Consider the following 16,569-nt stretch of genomic DNA (forward strand, 5'->3'; position numbering starts at 1 on the left):
TCATATGACCTTGGATAGCCAATTGGACAGGAGCCAAAAAGTCCCACCTAAGCAATTCACTAGAAAAAGAAGAGAACAAAAGAAGTTAATCGCTTTTGTGAAGTGTTTTAGCAGGAGCAAGAACCTCTTGCCCTGGCTCGGTTTTTCTCTGTAAAGAGCTTTTTTATTTTGCCTTTTAATAAAACCTTTTTGTTTCCAACACTGTCACAGGAGCCATCCTGCTACTTTATGCCACCTGAGGTAGCTGAGCTATCAAGGGTATAATGTTTTGTCTGTGAGAGCCTATAAGGCCTGGCTCAGATAGATAATACAGTGGTTGTCAGCCCTGGGGAGCTGCAGGTTGGCACACAGCTGGCTGCCTCTGTAGCTCAGTGGCAGTACCTTTGGGTGGCCAGTGTGAAGGGGGCCAGGAACTCGCTCTAGTTTCTCAGAGCAGGGATCTTCTTCTTCTGTAACTCATTAATACAGCCAGGGTGAGAGCACCAGAACAAAGGGAGAGGCATGAAGCAGCCTTCAGCACTGCCTGGCTCTGTTGTGCTCTTCCGCATGCTTTCCTGGTGGGTAGAAGAAGGGATTTCCTGCTTCAGAGATCTCAGTCCTGCCCCACCTGTGCCCCTCTTCCCTTGGCAAGGGGCATTTCAAAGGCTGCTTGTTGATGGGCTGGCAGGGATACAAGGTGCACCCAAAGCTGTTTAGGAGGTGGTTGACCTCCTCTCTCTTCACCTTTGTGCAGGCCTTCAGGTCGTCCTGAACTCCATCATCAAGGCCATGGTGCCCCTGCTCCACATCGCCCTGCTGGTACTCTTCATGATCATCATCTACGCCATCGTGGGGCAGGAGCTCTTCAAGGGCAGGATGCACAAGACCTGCTACTACCTCGGGACAGGTGGAGCTGTGGTGGGAGCGGGGCAGCAGAGCTGTCTCTGTGTGGTGCTGTGGGACCGCGGGGACTCTGTGTTTGGCAGAAAGTGTGGTCTGGGCAGCATCAGGCCTGGGAGTGTGGCACGACTGAGGGATGTCTGAAACAGCACCCAGCTGGGTGTGAGGGCTGGTGTAAGGGGCCATTTGGGCCCCTTTAATTGGTTTGAACTATGCAAGAAAAATGCCTGGAATAATTTTTTTTTCCCCCTCTCTCATTCCTCACCCCCTTTTTTTTTTTTTTTTTTTTTTTTTGGTTTTGCGCGCTTAGAAACGCTGATGTGTGAGTTACTTTTTGTGTTAGTGTCCATGGCTGTCTGAGGTTTTAGCCCAACTCTCAACACATCAGTCTCTTCCCTGAGGCACAAGCAGCTGTGAGCAAGCCCAGCCCTGCAGCACATGGGTGGTGGTGTCTTCTGCCTGCATTCACAGCAGATGGAGCAGATCAGGGAGCAGTTTGGAGGGGGAGGAAGTGTGGGCTGCTGTGCTCGGCCTGACCTGCTGCTCACACCGTGGCTTTGCTCCTCAGATGTGATTGCCACGGTGGGCTCGGAGAAGCCAGCCCCGTGCACCAGCTCGGGCCACGGGCGGCACTGCAGCATCAACGGCAGCGAGTGCCGCGGCGGCTGGCCCGGGCCCAACAACGGCATCACCCACTTTGACAACTTCGGCTTTGCCATGCTCACCGTCTACCAGTGCATCACCATGGAGGGCTGGACTGAGGTTCTCTACTGGGTATGTGTCTGGGCTTGAACAGCCAGGTGTCTGCTAAGGAAGGTGGAGCTTCCCTTGAAACAGAAAATGTAAACCCCCTCCCTCCAAATTATTATGATTTTTAAATTAAAGGGCTCCCAGGCAAAGATATGGGAGTAGGAATAACAGTTCTTCACTAGGAAAATTAAAAATACAAATGCAACAGTACAAAAAAGAAAATAAACCACTGCCAGAGTCAGAGCAGGCCCTGGCAGCCTGTGGGTCAGGGAGGTGGCAGCAGTCCCATCCCATGGTGGCTCAGCCCTCCTGCAGTGCCAGCTGTGTCTCTGCTGGAGCAGGATCCTGGAGAAGGGTGGAGTTTTCCTCTGAAGCTCCAGGGCTGCTGGAGATGGGCCTGGGCTTCCTCTGGGAATGCAGTGGGGAAGAAAGCTGCTCCTCTGGGAATGCAGTGGGGAAGAAAGCTGCTCCTCTGGGAATGCAGAGGGCAAAGGCTGCTGTGGTGTTCCAAGGTCAGATTGTATCCAGGTAGGAATGCTTGGCTCCTGCCCTGGGCGGAGCCTCTCCCCATGGGATGATGGAATTTTCTCAGCCATGCAGGGACACTCACTGGCCATGACCAGCAGAGATCTCCTGGAGGGAGGATTGGCTGTGGGAGAGATAAAGAAAAGTCCCAATGAACAGCAGATACCTGCCCCACCTCTGACAGGTGGCAATAGAATGCACACCCCCATTTCCAGCCTAAGACAACAGGAGATTGCTCCAGCTCCCACCCTGGGAAGGGGTATGGGCCAGACATAACAATGACTGGTGGATGCTCCTCTGGCAAAGCCCACGTTTTTCAGTCCTTGGGAGACAGTCATGCTGAAGCTTAAGCTTGGGGCTGATGTTTAAATCTGCTCCCAAAATATTTGGGTCTGGATGTAAACCAGACAGAGTTCTAGGCAGCCAGGGCTTGGAGCCAGGTTTTTATGCCACCATCCCAAGCACTCTTTCGGAGGGGGTAAAGATCCCAGAGACTGTTGACGGGCTCTAAGGGGAAACAGATGGAGGACAGTGCCTTCAGAATATTTCACCTGCATCTCTCCTTGCCAGGTAAATGATGCCATGGGGAATGAATGGCCCTGGATCTACTTTGTCAGCCTTATCTTACTTGGCTCCTTCTTTGTGCTTAACCTGGTGCTGGGGGTGCTCAGTGGGTAAGTGCCACCCTATTCTTTCTGCCAGCAGAGGAATTTTAACTGGTTTCAACTATACAAGAAAAAAAGCCTGGAAAAGTTCTGTTCTTTTCCCTCTCTCATTCCTCACCCTTTTTGTTTTGCATGCTTAGAAGCACTGATCTGTGAGTTACTTTTTGTGTTAGTGTCCATGGCTTTCTGAGGTTTTAGCCCAACTCTCAACGCATCAGTCTCTTCCCTGAGGCACAAGCAGCTGTGAGCAAGCCCAGCCCTGCAGCACAGGGGTTATGGTGTCTTCTGTCTGGACTCACAGCAGATGGAGCTGAGCAGGGAGCAGGGAGCTCGGCTGTGGGTCTGGGCACTCCTCACGGGTACCTCCAGCTGCCCTCCTGCTGTGAGCGCACACAGTTTTCTCACGGCCAGCCCAAGAACATCTTTGATGAGTGCAAGGGATCCAAGGGAAGGATTGTTAGTCTAATTACTGCCTCAGCAATCTCATCCAAGTACACCAATGAGCTGTCATCAGTCTGTTATGACAGTCTAGGCCAAATTCAATTAGTGTTAATTCCCCCAGTAGTACAGTTAAAACCTGAGATGTTACACTCAACCTACCATGCATTGCTGTGGGACTGCTACCGTCCCACTTTTGTTGCTGGGAAATATGTGTTGTCCTGAGAAGTGAGGGGGGCTTTTCTCCTCAGGTCTGTGTAGGGTTAGGTTCTTTCTTATATGTTTCAGTCCTTGTTTGTGCAAGTGGATCACACTCATCACCTCTATTAGTTCACAGGGTTAGTCCTACCCTAATTACTTGGATTTTTTAGGGCTCTTTTATGACAAGAACCATGCCACTGTAGCATTAAAACAAATTGGGTGTTACTAGAACTAAAACAAGTTTAAAAGCACAAGATAAACTACAGGAACCTGACACTTGTGTAGAGCTGACTGTAACTGCAGGACAAGCTGAACTATAGTCATCTGATCATGGAGTAAGTTGCTGGCACAGTAAATGTTCTGATATATTTTTGCAAATACAACTAAATTCTGTTTGAGATCAGGAAAATTATTGTTGTAGTGTCTGAGACCTGTTATTAACACATGGCGACACCAGCATGGCTGGGCAGCAGGTCTGTAGTCCTGACAGACACCAGAGGAGAAAATAAATTAGTTGAAAGAGAGCAGGAAAAGTGGGCAAGGACAATGGCAGACCTGTCCATTCCGTGTTACCATGAAAAGAATGTCCCATTTACCTGCCATGTGATGAGCTCACCTTTTCCATATGGACAGCTAGGGGCAGGTTTTTGCTCCCCAGGTGGGTGAGACCCCACTCTGATGGGGAACTGTCCTGGCCAGGTGTCAGTTGGCCTGTCCAGCTGGAGCACCCTGCAGTGAGAAGCTCCCAAAGAGCAGCAGTGGTGGGGAAGGAGTCCTGCCTGCCGTCGGGCATCAGGTGGTGGGCCCCAAGATCTTGCCAAAAAGGAGGAAAGTCACTGGAGCAGTGTAGTGGCAGTGCTGGTGTGTCTTGGTTTGAAAAGCCAGGGGTCTACTTAAGGAAGGCAGGAGCCTCCCCTGAAATGGAAAATGTAAACCCTCTCCCTCTGAATTATTATAATTTTTAAATTAAGGGGCTCTCAGGCAAAGATATGGGAGTAGGAATAACAGTTCTTTACTAGGAAAATTAAAAATACAAATGCAACAGTACAAAAAAGAAAATAAACCACTGCCAGAGTCAGAGCAGGCCCTGGCAGCCTGTGGGTCAGGGAGGTGGCAGCAGTCCCATCCCATGGTGGCTCAGCCCTCCTGCAGTGCCAGCTGTGGCTCTGCTGGAGCAGGATCCTGGAGAAGGGTGGAGTTTTCCTCTGAAGCTCCAGGGCTGGTGTGGATGGGCCTGGGCTTCCTCTGGGAATGCAGTGGAGAAGAAAGCTGCTCCTCTGGGAATGCAGTGAGCAAAGGCTGCTGTGGTGTTCCAAGGTCAGATTGTATCCAGGTAGGAATGCTTGGCTCCTCCCCTGGGCGGAGCCTCTCCCCATGGGATGATGGAATTTTCTCAGCCGTGCAGGGACACTCACTGGCCATGACCAGCAGAGATCTCCTGGAGGGAGGATTGGCTGTGGGAGAGATAAAGAAAACTGTCAGTGAACAGCAGAGAACTGCCCCAGCTCTGACAGGTGGGGATAGAATGCACACCCCCATTTCCCACCTAAGACATGGTGGCAGGGTATTTCAGGGATTTCCTTCAAGACCTGGCCTGGCACAGAGCTGTGGTTCCTGAGAGTTCCCGAGTTCCTCAGGGCCATCCCTGAGTCTCTGCTGCTTGCCTTGTCCCAGGGAGTTCACCAAGGAGCGCGAGAAGGCCAAGTCGCGGGGCACCTTCCAGAAGCTGCGGGAGAAGCAGCAGCTGGAGGAGGATCTGAAGGGCTACATGGACTGGATCACCCATGCAGAGGTCATGGACAGTGATCGGGCCAGGGGAGAAGGTACCAGCTCTGCTTGCTCACAGACCCTTAGCCTGAGGGTTGGGTTCCTAATGCTGACCACCTAGAGAGGCAAGGTGGGAATCTTTGAAGAAGTCACAAAGACTCACTGTGCATGAAAACCCATGAAACAAAATGCTTTGGCAATTTCCTTCCTCTTTTTTTTTTTTTTTTTTTTTTTTTTTTTACATTTCCTGAATAATTTGGTTGAATCTGACCCAAACTAGCAATAATTTATCCCTGATGGTAAATCTCCACTTCAACCACAGTGTTTAATATTTGCAGACAACAAGCAAGGCTGAGTCTCCTTTGGCAAGAGGGGCTGAAAAGGCATGAGGAGCATGTGCCCTTGGTGTGCAGGGATACAGTGCAGGGCCACAAGCTCTCACACTAGCAGATGCATGAATTTCTTGCCATCATTTGACAATTTCAAGGGATTAGAAGTGGCTCAGGGAAGGAGGTACATGTACAGGTATCTAGCCAGAAGCTCAGCAAAGTCTGGGGAGTTCTACCACAGAGCCACAGGGTTTGCTGTGCCACCCTGCCTGGTGAAAGCACTTTTGATGCCTCAAACTGAGTGATGCATGTGTGCAAAAAGCCTTGGGAAGCAGTGGGACAGACAAAACGCCTCTTCCAGAGCTGTGGCCCATGTTCTGTTCGGCCTTTGCTCAGATCCCAACTGGCCCCAGTTTTCTCCATGCTGGGGTACTTGCTGCTGTCCCTTTCTGGGCTGCTGCTGCTCCTCCTGCAGGGCAGGAGTTTCTCATGCCTCGTGCTTGGTTTGCACCTGACCCTCAAAGCCTTCTGCCCAAACTTTGGCTGCTGACTCCCTGGGATGGCATTGCTTGGTGGGGATTATTCACTTCTGATGGGAAAGCTCTGATGAGGCTGCCTCCCACATGTTCTTCCCAAGGGCTCCAAGAAAAGCCTGTAATGTCATTCCTTCTAGGTATGATGCCATCGGATGAAGGAGGGTCAGAGACAGAGAGCTTGTATGAAATTGAGGGCATGAACAAGTGGATTCTCTTCTTGTAAGTATGTTCTGACTGAACCATCTGCTTGCACGTGGGTTTTCACTGTCTCTCACTTGCTGGCCCAACTAGGCCAGGCTTTCCTGGTCTAGTTTTTGGCAGAGACAGGGACTGGTGCCTGGGGGAAGATGCAAACATTGGGGCAGCAGACAGGCAATTTGGCTATGGTACTGGCAAAAAGCTGCTCATGGTGAACAATGTCTTTGCTGTGGGACCAGGCTCCCAGCATGCTCCCATGGCCTGTGCAGCACGGTGTGTAATTGAGGAGCTGTGCCTGCAAGCCCCCTTAGAGAGGGGCCGGAGGCCAAAATTGAGCCAGGAGGGCGAATGAGCTGCAGTGCCTGAGCGAATGGACTGAGTTCCAGGGGCAGGTTATGGTCCTCGTCCCTTTTCAGGGAGGGAACGGGGTGGCTTTGCCCTGTGGGCACAGCCCTAGGGCCTGGGTTGGCCCCACTGGCCAGCTCTGCTGATCTTTTGCCATCTCTCCAGCCGTCAGTGGAGGCGTTGGAACCGAATGTTTCGTAGGAAGTGCAGGGATGTGGTGAAGTCCAAGTTCTTCTACTGGCTTGTCATCCTGATGGTGGCACTGAACACCCTCTCCATTGCCTCTGAGCACCACTTCCAGCCAGAATGGCTGACACAGGTGCAAGGTGAGCAAAGAGCCTGAGAGAGGAGGGCCCAGGACACCCTGCTGCCCCAGAGAGCTGTGTGAGCTCCTGCCGCGAGTGCACAGCCACGCTGGCACGGCACACAGGGCCTGCACTGAGTGTGTGTGTGATCCTTGTTGTCATCCAACTCACACTGACCACGCTCTGTACGCTCAGGGACACGATCTTGCATGGTGAACACACACAGAGTGTGTCCATTGGCATCCCTGCACACGTGGCACGCACTCAAGCTGTGCAGCCACAATTTGTGCATGCAGCCCCAGTGACTGCACCTCCACACACCCACACACACCCCCAGAGACACAGGTGTGCACGCCCACACACCCACACCCACATACACACCCACACCCACACTCACTCAGAGGCACACGGAGCCCATAGGTGTGCACACAGACACACCCCTCACAGTCAGAGGCACACGGAGCACAGGTGTGCACACAGACACTGAGAGGAACAGGGAGCACAGGTGTGCACACAGACACACCCCTCACACTCAGAGGCACACGGAGCACAGGTGTGCACACACACACGGAGAGGCACACGGAGCCCATAGGTGTGCACACAGACAGCTCAGCCCCTCATACCCACACACAGCCCACGTGCCCACCCTGCATGCACTCGTGTGCACCATACAGGTGTGTGCTCACACACACAAGCATGCGGCTGCACATCACCCTCTCATCTTCCTCCCCTGTGTGGTCCCCAAAAACCAGCAGCTCAGGGTTCAGAGGAGGGTGAGCAGCACTGCCCTGTTCCCTGGCTGCCCAGCCGTGCTGGGATCGAGGTCACTGCTCTGACAGGCTGCATCTCCCACCCCAGACAATGCCAACCGGCTGCTGCTCGCCCTCTTTGTGGCCGAGATGCTGCTGAAGATGTACGCGCTGGGGCTGCGCCAGTACTTCATGTCGCTCTTCAACCGCTTTGACTGCTTCGTGGTGTGCTCGGGGATCCTGGAGACCATCCTCGTGGAGCTGGGCACCTTGTCCCCTCTGGGCATCTCCGTGCTGCGCTGCATCCGCCTCCTCCGCATCTTCAAGATCACCAGGTTGGGGAGGGAGCTGTGTGGGTGCTGGCAGCTCAGGGTGCCCGGGCATCGCTCACAGTTCTGGGGCATCGCTGGCCCTGTCCCCAGGAGAGGCTGCAGCATGGACAGAGCTGGGAGCTGCTGGGCAGAGCAATAGGGCCAAGCTGGGGGTTTGTCTCCAGGATGTGGTTTGGCTGGGAGTGGAGAGTGGGACAGAGCTGAGGCCCCACTCTAGCTCTGGGCTCTAGGATGTTGTGGATGGGGCTGCTGTGGGCCAGGACTCCTAGCTCTTCTTTGTGGCCCCAACCCACTGTGTGTTCACCCCTCTTCCCCATCCTGCTTGCTGGTGCTCTGTGCAGGCAGCAGTGTTATCTTACTTGTCACACCATGCCTGCAGCTTCATTTCTTCCTCCTGGAGCCTGCCTGGAGCAGTCCCAGAGCCCAGCCTGGGTCCAGAGTCCCCCTTTTTGGGCTGCTGGCACATCACCTTGGTCTGTTTGGCTAGGTTCCTTGTGCCTTCCTGGTCCTGCCCACAGCCTTCCCCACTCTTTCACCTCCCACATGCCTCTGTCTCTCCTTTTCCCAGGTACTGGACATCTTTGAGCAACCTGGTGGCCTCTCTGCTCAACTCAGTCCGCTCCATTGCCTCTCTGCTCCTCCTCCTCTTCCTCTTCATCATAGTTTTTGCCCTGCTGGGCATGCAGCTCTTTGGGGGCAAGTTTGATTTCGAGGACATGAAAGTGCGGCGCAGCACATTCGACAACTTTCCCCAGGCCCTCATCAGTGTCTTCCAGGTTTGGGGCTGTGGGAAGGGCAGTGGGGGCTGGGAGTCTCACCTGGGCTGTAGGTCTCCAGGCAGGTGTTAGGTCTCAAGGGGATGTGTGTTTGTGGGGGTTTGAGACAGGAACAGGGAAATGCAACTGGAGTCGTGAGCAGTAGTTCAGGTTCAGGGCTGAGCGGAAAGCAGGATTTGACCATGGGGCTGGAGCCAGAAGGGTAGAATCAGTCTGTAGGGTTCTGTCATGCTCTGCTGTGGATCTCCTAAGTCTTTATTACTGCTCTGCTCCCAGATCCTGACGGGAGAGGACTGGAATTCAATCATGTATGATGGGATCATGGCCTATGGGGGCCCATCCTTTCCTGGCATGCTGGTCTGCATCTACTTCATCATCCTCTTTGTCTGTGGGAACTGTATCCTCTGCCTGCAAAGCCAGGCCCAGGCCCCCATAGCACCAACTGCATAGGACTGGGCAGGGGGGAAGCAGGGGCTCCCCTCAGTGTTTCAGTGCTTGCCTTAAGCTTTTCAGTTGTGAAGAGCAGAGGAATAAACCACGGGCTTCAGGGCTTGCACTGGTGGTAGCTGAAGGCTGGGGACTGGAGGAAAGCTTATCTGGAGCAGGTCTGGATGTGTGGCAGGCAGAGATTCAGCCAGACAGGGCAGCCAGCTCAGAGCTCAGTGCTCACAAGGGATGGATGCTGGTCAGGGTTATCACAAGGGCTAAGCTTCAGGAAGGTTTCTGAGGGCACTCTGGAGACTATGGATGGCTCCAGACAGAAATCACGTCCGTGTCCTTAGCACTGTTCCCCCAGATATCCTCCTCAATGTGTTCCTGGCCATCGCAGTCGATAACCTGGCCGAGGCTGAGAGCCTGACTTTGGCCCAGAAGGCCAAAGCAGAGGAGCGCAAACGGCGGAAGATGTCCAGGTGAGTGCTGCCATCCCTGCCCATGGCAGCTCCCAAACGAGCTGTTTGGGTGTGAGGGGATGCAGTGACCTTTCCCATGGCCCCTGCCCAGACTTCAGTTCCTGCTCTGCCCTCCTCTCTGCTTAGAGGTTACCCAGAGAAGACTGAAGAGGAGAAGCAGATGCTGGCAAAGAAACTGGAGCAGAAAGTAAAGGGAGAAGGGATTCCCACAACAGCCAAGGTCAGTTCTGGTGGAGGTGAGCCTTGGAGAGCTCCTGGGGGTGCCCTGGCTCCTCCTCTCACCAGCCAGGAGAGACAAAGGCTTGGAGCCAGTCTGGGTCTGGCCTCTTGACCAGAATCACTGCTTGCTGTAGCATCCACTGGTGATGGGTGCTCTCGGTGACGGGGGCTCTCTGGGGCAGGCAGGACATGTTGAAACAGCCCCATTGCTGGGGATCCTTTTTCTCCAGTTCATTTCCTTGGCCACAGCCATTTGCCAGTGGCTGACATGGTCTGGTGCACACCAGTGTGGAGTGGAGCAAAGCAAGTCAGCAGCATCCCAGATCTCCCTTATGTCCACACCAGCACCTCCCACGTGCAAACCCCTCTGTTCAGCTGTGCTGGCTGTGCTGAGCTGCCTCTGAGAAGCCTCTGGCCAGCAGCTACATTCCTATCCACTTTCCAGAGGTGCTTTTAGAAACTCAGGAGTTTCCCCCTATCTTATTCCCCACCCTGGCATGGCTCCAGGCTCTTGCCCAGGGCACATTCCTATTTCCCATCCTCTTTGCTTCAATTGCAGCATCCCCTCACCAGGTTCCAACCTGGGCCAGCACTCCATGTGCTTGCTGCTCTATGGGCCCAATGCAGAGATGCTGCTTGTCCCACGTGGCTTCCAAGATGAGAAGCTCTGCCCAACTGGCACATGCAGCTGCACATCCTCCTCTCTGTCTCTCCTTGTTTCAGTTGAAAGTGGACGAATTTGAATCCAATGTCAATGAGATCAAAGACCCCTACCCTTCTGCAGATTTCCCAGGTAAGGCCTGTGCCTGGCAGGGCAGCAGGAAGGCTGAGGAGACACTGCAGAGGGATGGTGTGTGAGGAGCAAAGGATGCAGTGAACTTTCACCAGCCTTGGGGTGCTGAGGTCCTTCTGGCTTGCATGCCAAATCAGGGTCATGGGATTGGAAGATTGTCCATAAGGTCATATTCCCTCTTCCCCTTTGGATGATTATTTTCTTTTCCCTTTTTGTGGTCACTCTGCAGGTGATGATGAGGAAGATGAGCCTGAAATCCCCCTGAGTCCTCGGCCACGTCCCCTTGCAGAGCTACAGCTGAAGGAGAAAGCCGTGCCTATGCCTGAAGCCAGCTCATTCTTCATCTTCAGCCCAACCAACAAGTAGGCACTGCCCCTTCTCCCTGCCCTGTAGGGCCAGGCATGGCCCAGGTGTCTTTGGCACCAGCTGTTCACATCAGGGTCTTGTTTGAGCATGACAACCAGTTCTGAAGGGAACCAGCTCAGGGGGAAAAGCCTTCTGTGTGGAAGGACTGGTACAAACATCCTTCCATGCCAAGGGCCTTCCTGTCCTCAGGGTTTAGCCATAGCCCTCTGCCAGGCTGCCACTACCCTGTCTGATGCCCCTCTGGCCCCTTGCAGCATCCCATGGCATTTCTGTCCCTGGCAGGTTTCGGGTCCTGTGCCACAGAACTGTTAATGCCACCTGGTTCACCAACTTCATCCTGCTCTTCATCCTGCTCAGCAGCATTTCCCTGGCAGCTGAAGATCCCATCCGGGCCGAGTCCTTCCGCAACCAGGTGCCCGCAGAGATGTGGAGCTTTGGGATGGGTGGGGGAGACCTCGTGGAGACTCCCAGCTCCCCATTAAGCAGGGATTTACTTGCCAGGTGCTTTTCCTCAGCTGGGATGCCAGCCCTGCCTCTGGGAGGGCAGTGCACTCTAGCAGGAGGTGCTGGATGTGCTTTTCATCCAGGGTGCAGCTGGGACAAAGTTTTACTGCTCCATGCCTCAGTTTACTTCTGAGTGAAAAGATCCACCTGACAGGGTGTGCAAGATTAATTTGGTTTGAAACTGTGGTGGCTTACTGGGGAAGGAGACATGATGTGAGGCAGCAGACTGGACCTCTGGCATGTGCATTGCCCTGGAATGCTGCTGGCATGCAGCCATGGGAGCCACAGCTCCTGTCCTTCAAGGTCCCAGTGGGTCTGGCAGGGCCTGGGGGATCTCACATGAGACAGCTTCCCAGGGCAGTTGGGGTTTTTGGGGATCAGATGCTTTCAGGTGGAACTCACCTGGCAAGGGAGAGCTTTGTCCCAGCTGCAGGCTGGATCATGCACTGGAGAAAATCAACAAAGCTGGGGAAAGTTCAGGAGTCTTCTTGGTACTGGGTTTAGAGACTGTTGAGCTAGATGGCCTCCCCGGTCCACTGAGTGGACAACTTCAGGATGTCTGAGCACCCTGAAGCATTTCCTGTGTCACCCAAGACTCATCCTGTACTGGTGTCTCTGTCCCCAGATTCTTGGATACTTTGACATTGGTTTCACCTCCGTCTTCACAGTAGAAATCGTCTTGAAGGTGAGTCTATGGTCTTGCCATGAGCATGGCCTAGCACATTGGTCTATGTGGATGTGACAGGTTAGTCAGAGAGAGAAATAGATAACTTTCCCAGGCATTATCCTAGGAAAGTTGTGAAATGCCTGTGTTTCCCAGGCATTATCCTAGGAAACACTCAGAAAAAGAATTAAAACAATTCTTATCTTAATCTCTACACCTAGTGTTTGTGAACACGTAGAATATTTATACGTGGTGTTTATAAAAATATACTTTACCAAAAAGTCCTATTCCTAATTAACTAATAGTATAAAAGTGTTATTTATAAACCAATCAAGTTCTAAATGAACAATCCTACCGATAAATATGTAAAGTTCATATTAAATCTCACTTTATACCTTCTAATCATAAGAGTCAATGTCGCCTTTCTTCAACCATTCCTAACTCAACAGCGACAGGTCTAGACTTTGGTGGCCATGGACACTCACAGTCCTTAGGCATTCATGCTCCTGAAGGTCTCAGTGAGGAGAAACTTCCAGCTGATCCTCCTGGAGAGTTCATTCATGCCATCTGGGTGGTGACCTGTCCCAGAGGCGGTGTGTCCTCTCCAGTGAGGTCAGACAGCTAAGCCAGCTGTGCTGTGACATGGGGACACATCAGCTGTGGCACTGGCATTTTTATTCTGACACACCAGTAAGAAAAAGAGACAAAGAGAAAGCAGTGAAAATCTGTGGACAAAAGTCACAACCCAAGCTGCTGCCACGTGTTCCACTCCAAGGGTCTTTACTGTTCTCTTCTTTAATTTGCTGACTGACTGGGAGAGTTTTGTCTCCAGCCAGTGCTGCACAGAGGATTTCCACCTGAAGCCGGCTTCCTGCTTGGCTGCAGAGGTCTGAGCAGGACAGGGTCCCCAGGCCATGGAGCTGAGAGAAGTCCCTTGTGCCTAGTCCACCCTTCCCCCTATGGAAGAACCATTCCCCTGAGCCCTGCCCAGCCTCTTTCCTAACTCCTTCTGCTCCCCAGATGACAACCTACGGTGCTTTCCTGCACAAAGGCTCCTTCTGCAGGAACTCCTTCAATATCCTTGACTTACTGGTGGTCGCTGTCTCCCTCATCTCCATGGGATTTGAGTAAGCACCTCCATGTGCCACAGAGTGGGCTCTAGGCTGTTCAGGCTGGTGGGGCAGCTGGGGATGGTGGGTGGAGGAGGAGCAGCCAGCCCAATGGCTGCCCATGTGTCCATCATGTCATGTTTGGGGGACATGGGCATGGAAAACTGGGAGGCATGCCCACAAACTGGTCAAGGAGGTCAAAGGGCACTCCTTGAGTGTCAAACATCTTTGGGTAGAAATTCAGTTTGGATCTGCTTTCTCCAGCTGCCAGTGTCACTTGGCCTTATGTGTGGTGATGTCCATCTGCGTGTCTCTGCCATCCCCTGTCCCTTGCTGCTGGCCCCAGCCTGCCCCCCTTGGCTGCTTGGTGGGTGCCAGCCTAGCTGGGCAGGGAAGTGGCCCCACCTCAGCTGTGCCTTCCTGCCCAGGTCCAGTACGATCTCTGTGGTGAAGATCCTGCGGGTACTGAGGGTGCTGAGGCCTCTGCGAGCCATAAACAGGGCGAAGGGGCTGAAGGTAAGTGAGAGGCTGGCACAGGGGGACCTCCTCCCACAGCAGTCCTACCAGGAGATTGTGTGGCAGGCATTGTGCCCTGTGCCCAGTTCCCACCACCCATCTGTGGAAAGGGGTCTGCCCAATCCCTCTGCTCTTGGCAGGCTCCCACTCTTCCTGGAGTGGGACATGGGGACGCATCAGCCATGGCACTGGCATTTTTATTCTGACACATCAGTAAGAAAAAGAGACAAAGAGAAAGCAGTGAAAACCTGTGGACAAAAGTCACAACCAAAGCTGCTCTTCCCACCCTTCCTGGAGTGGGAGGGTGTGGGACAGAGAGCAGGGGCTTGCCCCAGCTGTGGTCACATCTGCATTGTCCTCCACCTCTGCAGCACGTGGTCCAGTGCGTGTTCGTGGCCATCAAGACCATTGGTAACATTGTGGTTGTCACGACATTGCTGCAGTTCATGTTTGCCTGCATCGGAGTTCAGCTCTTCAAGGTGAGCTCAGGTGGGCAGGAGGGACCTTCTGCTCAAGCACATCCTGGCCAGGCTCTCCTGGACATCACCTTGGGCATGGTGCCTACCAGTGCAGGGGTCAGCACAGGCTGTGCTCTCCATGGTCTGCGAGAGGAGCCACAGAAGAGCCTGCAGTGAGAGGAGGGCAGGAAGCACCCGGGTCCAGACAGCACCTGTAAAGGACTGCCTCGCCTCCCTTCATGCTCGGTTTCCTCTTTCTAAGGCAGGAGGCACTTCTGACTGATTTCCTCTGTGCTTTGATTGTGAAGGGTTTCCTTTCTCACAGCACCGCTCCTGCTCTCTGGGCCTTGGATGCTCTAAGGCAGAGCTGGCCCTGGCTGAGCTCAGTTTTGTTCTAATAACTGAGCTTAAACTCTGAGCTGATGTGGGAAGAGCTTTCAGGACACCCAGCAGACTGAGCAGACCTGTCAGCATACCTTAGCTTTTAGTTAATTCTCTGGGTACTGCTTTCTTCCCTATTTTCCAGATAGTTGACTCCCAGATAGGGTGAGCAAGGCAGGCCTCAGCTCAGGGTGGTGGAAGGTTTGTTCCCATCTCCAGGCAGTGTTTCTTGGTCTCAGCCTGGGACTGACCCCAGGTCTGCCCTGACTCTGGAAATGCCTTGTGAACTGGCTGGTGTTGGCAGGCACGGTGGGGAGGCCAGGGCCAGAGTCTGCATCGAGGTGGTGAGGGGAGGACTGACCGAGGGCTGGGAAAAGTCAAAACTCCCCAGGGCTTCTAAGGTCAAAGCAATGCCATGGCCACTTCTGGTGTCTGTTGAATGCAGGGCAAGTTCTACAGGTGCACAGACCCATCCAAGCTGACGGAGAAGGAGTGCAGGTAAGAGCTCTCTGCAGCTCCCAGCTGGGCAGTGGCCAGGGATGGGAGCTGGGGGATGTGGTGGGGAACGCTTGTGTTCCTGTGTGGGAATGTTGCATCCAAAATGTGGACCTGAGGTGTCATCCTGTTCTCCCTGGGGTAAATCAGGAACAAGCACAGGGCTGTGCTCCCCTCCCAGGGACCAAGGAGGGCCGGGCCAGTGCTGCAGCCTGTAGGCTGAGGGGGCCCTGCCTGTGAGCTCTGTGTCCCCTCTGCTGCAGGGGTCAGTTCATCAACTACGTGGACGCAGACCCCACGCAGATTGAGGTCCAGGACCGTGTCTGGCTGCACAGCGACTTCCACTTCAACAATGTCTTCTCAGCCATGATGTCACTCTTCACCGTCTCCACCTTCGAGGGCTGGCCAGAGTGAGTCTTTGCTGAGGGAAGGTCTGTGCTGGGAGCAGGGCACTGCTGTGGTGTCTTGGTTTGAAAAGCCAGGGGTCTGCTAAGGAGGGCAGGAGCCTCCCCTGAAATGGAAAATGTAAACCCGCTCCTCACAAATTATTATAATTTTGAAATTAAGGGGCTTTCAGGCAAAAATATGGGAGTACGAATAACAGTTCTTTACTAGAGAAGAAAATAAAAATAAAATTTAAAAATGCAGTAACACAAAACAACGCTGCCAGAGTCAGAGCAGGCCCTGGCAGCCTGTGGGTCAGGGAGGTGGCAGCAGTCCCATCCCATGGTGGCTCAGCCCTCCTGCAGTGCCAGCTGTGGCTCTGCTGGAGCAGGGATCCTGGACAAGGGTGGAGTTTTCCTCTGAAGCTCCAGGGCTGGTGGAGATGGGCCTGGGCTTCCTCTGGGAATGCAGTGGGGAAGAAAGCTGCTCCTCTGGGAATGCAGTGGGGAAGAAAGCTGCTCCTCTGGGAATGCAGAGGGCAAAGGCTGCTGTGGTGTTCCAAGGTCAGATTGTATCCAGGTAGGAATGCTTGGCTCCTCCCCTGGGCGGAGCCTCTCCCCATGGGGTGATGGAATTTTCTCAGCCATGCAGGGACACTCACTGGCCATGACCAGCAGAGATCTCCTGGAGGGAGGATTGGCTGTGGGAGAGATAAAGAAAAGTCCCAATGAACAGCAGAGAACTGCCCCAGCTCTGACAGGTGGGGATAGAATGCACACCCCCAGCTAACCTGAGACACATGGGCCTTGGCCAGGGTAAAGAAAGAAGAGCTATCCAGGGTGAGAAGCAGGACCAATCACCCTGGCAGTGGCTGTGGAGCTGGCAAGGTTACCCAGGCAGTCCTGTCCCACTGTTGTTGGATGTCCCCAAAGCTCTCTGTAACTTTCAAGAGGAGACATGTCTTTCCACCCCAA

The 16,569-nt window shown here is 53.5% G+C and overlaps 1 protein-coding gene across 3 annotated transcripts in view; it reads left to right on the plus strand.

Annotated features, from left to right (window-relative positions):
• CACNA1S (calcium voltage-gated channel subunit alpha1 S) overlaps positions 1 to 16,569 on the plus strand; it is a 58,516-nt gene that overhangs the window by 20,768 nt on the left and 21,179 nt on the right. For all 3 annotated transcript variants that reach the window (XM_068173604.1, XM_068173603.1, XM_068173605.1), the window contains 20 exons: positions 734 to 886; positions 1,448 to 1,653; positions 2,725 to 2,828; positions 5,133 to 5,281; positions 6,228 to 6,309; positions 6,799 to 6,959; positions 7,797 to 8,022; positions 8,588 to 8,795; positions 9,072 to 9,192; positions 9,592 to 9,706; positions 9,833 to 9,926; positions 10,649 to 10,718; positions 10,948 to 11,080; positions 11,367 to 11,496; positions 12,214 to 12,273; positions 13,273 to 13,379; positions 13,790 to 13,877; positions 14,249 to 14,356; positions 15,162 to 15,214; positions 15,475 to 15,621. In XM_068173604.1, coding sequence (XP_068029705.1) covers positions 734 to 886; positions 1,448 to 1,653; positions 2,725 to 2,828; positions 5,133 to 5,281; positions 6,228 to 6,309; positions 6,799 to 6,959; positions 7,797 to 8,022; positions 8,588 to 8,795; positions 9,072 to 9,192; positions 9,592 to 9,706; positions 9,833 to 9,926; positions 10,649 to 10,718; positions 10,948 to 11,080; positions 11,367 to 11,496; positions 12,214 to 12,273; positions 13,273 to 13,379; positions 13,790 to 13,877; positions 14,249 to 14,356; positions 15,162 to 15,214; positions 15,475 to 15,621 — 2,515 coding nt within the window. The remainder of the gene's footprint in view (positions 1 to 733; positions 887 to 1,447; positions 1,654 to 2,724; positions 2,829 to 5,132; positions 5,282 to 6,227; positions 6,310 to 6,798; positions 6,960 to 7,796; positions 8,023 to 8,587; positions 8,796 to 9,071; positions 9,193 to 9,591; positions 9,707 to 9,832; positions 9,927 to 10,648; positions 10,719 to 10,947; positions 11,081 to 11,366; positions 11,497 to 12,213; positions 12,274 to 13,272; positions 13,380 to 13,789; positions 13,878 to 14,248; positions 14,357 to 15,161; positions 15,215 to 15,474; positions 15,622 to 16,569) is intronic.

Source organism: Anomalospiza imberbis, chromosome 26, assembly GCF_031753505.1.
Source record: "Anomalospiza imberbis isolate Cuckoo-Finch-1a 21T00152 chromosome 26, ASM3175350v1, whole genome shotgun sequence".
Classification (NCBI taxonomy): Eukaryota; Metazoa; Chordata; class Aves; order Passeriformes; family Viduidae; genus Anomalospiza; species Anomalospiza imberbis.